General features: G+C 43.3%; 1 protein-coding gene across 1 annotated transcript in view; it reads left to right on the top strand.

The window, feature by feature from the left end:
* The window catches only part of RPSA (ribosomal protein SA), a 20114-nt gene that overhangs the window by 7244 nt on the left and 11849 nt on the right, over window positions 1–1021 (top strand). Inside the window, exons 2-3 of the mRNA XM_011999460.1 lie at window positions 38–94; window positions 928–1017. Of these exons, the coding sequence (XP_011854850.1) occupies window positions 38–94; window positions 928–1017 (147 nt within the window). The remainder of the gene's footprint in view (window positions 1–37; window positions 95–927; window positions 1018–1021) is intronic.

Genomic DNA, 1021 nt, shown 5'->3' with positions numbered 1-1021 from the left:
GATGTCCTTAAGTTCCTTGCAGCAGGAACCCACTTAGGTGGCACCAATCTTGACTTCCAGATGGAGCAGTACATCTATAAAAGGAAAAGTGATGGTTAGTCATTGTTTTATTTTTTTGTTACTCCAGCTGTAAGTACAGATTTTGAGCTTGCTTATTCTCGTGGTTAGTTCTGGGTAATTTCTTGGTATCATCTCTTCCTCAAATTTAACCAGACTCCTAGGTTGAAAACATACTTTAAATGTTCTGGTTGTTATTGGGAGAAAAGGTTCCTGCTCCAGGGGAAGAATACATCAGTTGGCCGCGTTATGGGACTTGGGTTGGGTGGTGAACTTGAGAAAGTTCATGAGCCGAGTTTCTAATAAGTTTCTAATAGCTCCCATAGTGCCTTCAACTTCATAGGTAATTATACAGGCTATTGAACTGAATTTTGAGTGGAAAGTGGGGTAAGAGGTGGGGATAAACAATATAGCTTGGAAGAACCAGAGGAGGGAAGGCATTAAGTTGGCTAAGGCACTTATTTTAGAGATAAAGCTACCAAGGACTTGGGAGTGACATGCTGTAAAGGAGATTTAGGATGAATCTTGCATCAGTGAAGATGATAAAAGGGAAAGAATGGCAGAAAGTCAGGAAGTGGATTCTTAAGAACCACTGATGGACAGGAAGTACAGGGAAGGAGAAAGGAGAGATGGATTTAGCCAACTGAATCTCGTCTGCACACTATTAAAGCTCAGGGTGGAGGCCAGTCTTGGCTCATGAACTTCTGAGTGTCGGAAGTGTGCTACATTAATGGCAGGATTTTCGCTAACACCAGTAGAGCTTGCCTCTGTGACTGGAGTTTGGTAGTACTCGCTGCCACATACACTGAACTTGCAAAGAATGATTGCACAGCCAGGTCAAGTGTTACAAATCCTTCTGCCCTCACTTAGGCATCTACATCATAAATCTGAAGAGGACCTGGGAGAAGCTTCTGCTGGCGGCTCGTGCCATTGTTGCCATTGAAAACCCTGCTGATGTCAGTGT

This window comes from Mandrillus leucophaeus, unplaced genomic scaffold (genome assembly GCF_000951045.1).
Source record: "Mandrillus leucophaeus isolate KB7577 unplaced genomic scaffold, Mleu.le_1.0 Scaffold595, whole genome shotgun sequence".
NCBI classification, from domain to species: Eukaryota; Metazoa; Chordata; class Mammalia; order Primates; family Cercopithecidae; genus Mandrillus; species Mandrillus leucophaeus.
The sequence above is the reverse complement of the archived record's forward strand: the minus strand, read 5'-3'. Positions and strand labels throughout refer to the sequence as shown.